Source organism: Anarrhichthys ocellatus, unplaced genomic scaffold, assembly GCF_004355925.1.
Source record: "Anarrhichthys ocellatus isolate YVR2014 unplaced genomic scaffold, GSC_Weel_1.0 scaffold6246, whole genome shotgun sequence".
NCBI classification, from domain to species: domain Eukaryota; kingdom Metazoa; phylum Chordata; class Actinopteri; order Perciformes; family Anarhichadidae; genus Anarrhichthys; species Anarrhichthys ocellatus.
In genome coordinates this window covers 1-3,014 of record NW_022286220.1, presented here as the reverse complement: position 1 = coordinate 3,014, position 3,014 = coordinate 1, and the positions used below count along the sequence as shown (strand labels likewise).

Sequence of the window (3,014 nt, the reverse complement as noted above, 5' to 3'; positions counted from 1 at the left end):
ATAAATTAAAGCAGCATTGCACCTTTAAACCATCTTAAAACTGTCTATTTAGACATCTTTACATTTAACAAAAAACACAACCATGATGGCAATCATCTGAAAGGTTTAGGTACTTATACTATTTATAAAAAGACCTTTTGTTCGAGAACTATAACTCAAACACACTGTTGGTGTTGAAAGTATCAGAGGAACGACAAAGACAGATTACAGTTGAGCGCAAACACAGTAAATTTATTTAATCTGATTAAATAAATTAGTCAAAGGGAAAAAAAAAAATTCAAAATGTATTTATATGACTTTGCATAGATTTTGGCTGCATGAGGCCAAACATCTGGAAGACATTAAAGAGGCTCCGATGTGACTTTTTGTCTGGTTGGTGAACAAACAGTCAGCAGGTCAGAGGGTTAGCGGTTAGCTCTCCAGCTAGCACTAGCATGTTAGCAGTTAGCTCGCCAGCTAGCACTTGGACCTGATCCTAACGTGAGGGTTTAGTTCTGTCCTGAAATCGAGTGTTTGGGTTCTTTATACAAACTTTACATAAGTCTGCATTAATGCAGGTTTTGCCTGAGGGAATTACCCACAATTGATAGCGTTGTGATGTTAAACACGGGGTTACCAGTGGAAGCATGGAGACGTAAAAAGAAATAAAAAAGGTAAACAAAGGTAAACAATAATATTACACTTACAAACATCAACATTGAGGATTAAAGATGGAACATAAAAACACATGAAATCAGAGGAATATTGCACAAATTTATTCATCAAACATTTCATTTAGTTATTGAAGCTTTGTGGACCAAAACGAGTAAATAGATTATTTAATAACTACCTCTCATCTTGTGAGGGAAAAACCTGGAAGACGTTTAAATCTGGGAGTAAAAAAATAAACAAATATAAACCCACACTTGATCACACGTGATATGTGGCAGTAAAGTGCTTTACCATTCATATTAACAGTTCAGGCTTTAGGGGAACACTGGGATCTGTTTTTAAATCTGTCTCATGACAGTTTAACGGAAGTGCAATACTTTAATTTGACTCATAAATAGAACATGCAGATTTTACAGTTACGTTTGTATTTGGAACTCAATTATTTATCATTTCAAGCCCTGTGTAATATTATTGTAATATCTTAAAAAGGAGTTTTCAGAGGAACATTTATTTATTGCATTACCGCGTTTTTCTTTGTCATATATTAAATAATACTTGTATTTGTTCTGAGACAGATTAGAATAAAATCGTAACATAACATTTTATACTCTCATCATATTTTTGTTCCAGAGTGTCACAAGAGAAGAACTGAAATGCATATTTGAAGAGCTCTCTGTTGAGGTTTAAACATCTCTGAGTTGAGGAAGTGCTAAATCAAAGTCAGGGCATCTCTTTGTGAATATTTGTAGACTGAAGTCGTCTCTTTACATTAATAAAGACGTCTCTCCTGGACCTCCAGTTCAGACCTGACCTCTCTGTGGTTATTTGCCGTATCCTGACGATGGAGGCAGAGAATCCTTCTCCAGCATCCTCAGCGTCTGTCGGACTCCTTTCTCCACCCGTCGGAAGTGAAACCTCTTCCAGATGCTCTGCTGCTGCTGACGGCCCCAATCCAGGTCCCTGAGGAACACCTTCACACACAGAGAGAGACGGGGATCTACTTTTTACATGAATGATCAAATGCTAACTGCTGCAGTGAAGCTTTATCAATGTATTCACCTATGTGAGTGGATTTCTGCTTTGTTGTTTGTAACGCTGGTTCTGTTTCCATAGAGGAGCAGGACTTTTATTTTGAAGTTTCTGAGTTTACCTTCAGCTGCTGTATGATACGTTCTCGGTCCCAGGACGAGGTGTTCTTCCGGATCACGCTGAGGATTGGGTGCCAGTCCTCCGAGATGTCGGAGCCCTCGGTGACTGAAACCAGGACCTTGACCCGCCGGCCTCCTTGGCTCTTGGGAACACCTCGGACATACAGGGACTGCTTCCCCACATCGCTGAGAGGGTTCAGATACAAGCTGCACAAAGACACCAACATAAAAACGTACTAATGGATTACAGACTTTACATTAAAGCACACCTTCAGTTAGGGCTGACCCCCGAAACCTGGTTCTAAATGAGTAAAGCACGGAGTGTTGATGCTGTACGGAGTTAGCGGTTCTGCTATCGGGAGTCTGATCAGAAGAACAGGATCACCGATGGAACATAATCACTGAGATCATTGTTGAGCTGAGAATGTATTTAAAGATTTCAGAACTTCTTGTGTTGCTGCTCAAGAAAGATTATTTGTTTACAAACAAGAATAATAAAGAAATGTGGATTATTTTCTTAATTAAACATCTTTTTTTTCTCACAAAATAACCAAAAACAACCGATAAGACTATCGATAAGAAACCGAACTGATCACGAGTAGTAGGATCAATAAAATCCTGTTGTGTTGATCCGATCCGTGACTCTAATGATCTGCTGTTCAACTAGTTAGTAGTAAGTTTACAGCTATTAAAAATAATAATACATATATATATATATATATATTTGTTTTTCTGTATGAGCCGAAACTCAGGTTCAGGTATCGGAATCGGTATCAAGAAGGACAACTTGGTATCAGAGCATCTCTGTCTGAACAGTGTTTATGGTATTTTAGGGATTAATAATGAGCTGCTTACTGCACGGTGTGGATGCCGGCGTGCTCCCTGCAGGCGTCCACTAAAGCCAGCGCGGCGTTGTCCCCGATGTTGTTGTAGGCCACGTTGAGCTCCAGGAGCCCCGTGTGCTGCTGGAGCCTCTCGGCCAGCTCCAGGACCCCCTGGTCCCCCAGACCCGTGTGCATCAGGGACAGGTGGGTCAGGGACCGGTTCTCAGGTAGAGCCTCCAGCAGGGTACGAGCTCCAGACTCCAGCAGAGGGTTGTCACACAGTCTGAGGAGCACGAGGGAATAATAATGAGACAAGGCCGGTCTTCTGCTGAGAACAGACCAGAGACTGTAGGAGAATGGACTCTGTATTCTACTACTGTATATATATATA

At 40.6% G+C, this 3,014-nt stretch overlaps 1 protein-coding gene across 1 annotated transcript; it reads right to left on the bottom strand.

Moving 5' to 3' along the window:
- Positions 1-774: 774 nt before the first annotated feature.
- On the bottom strand, positions 775-3,002 carry LOC116380152 (NLR family member X1-like). Its single transcript, XM_031842109.1, has 3 exons — positions 2,655-3,002; positions 1,802-2,006; positions 775-1,622 (listed from the first exon to the last, which is right to left on the bottom strand). Exons 1-3 carry the CDS (start codon positions 2,816-2,818, stop codon positions 1,473-1,475), a joined length of 519 nt encoding a protein of 172 aa, XP_031697969.1. The 5' UTR covers positions 2,819-3,002; the 3' UTR covers positions 775-1,472.
- Positions 3,003-3,014: the final 12 nt, after the last annotated feature.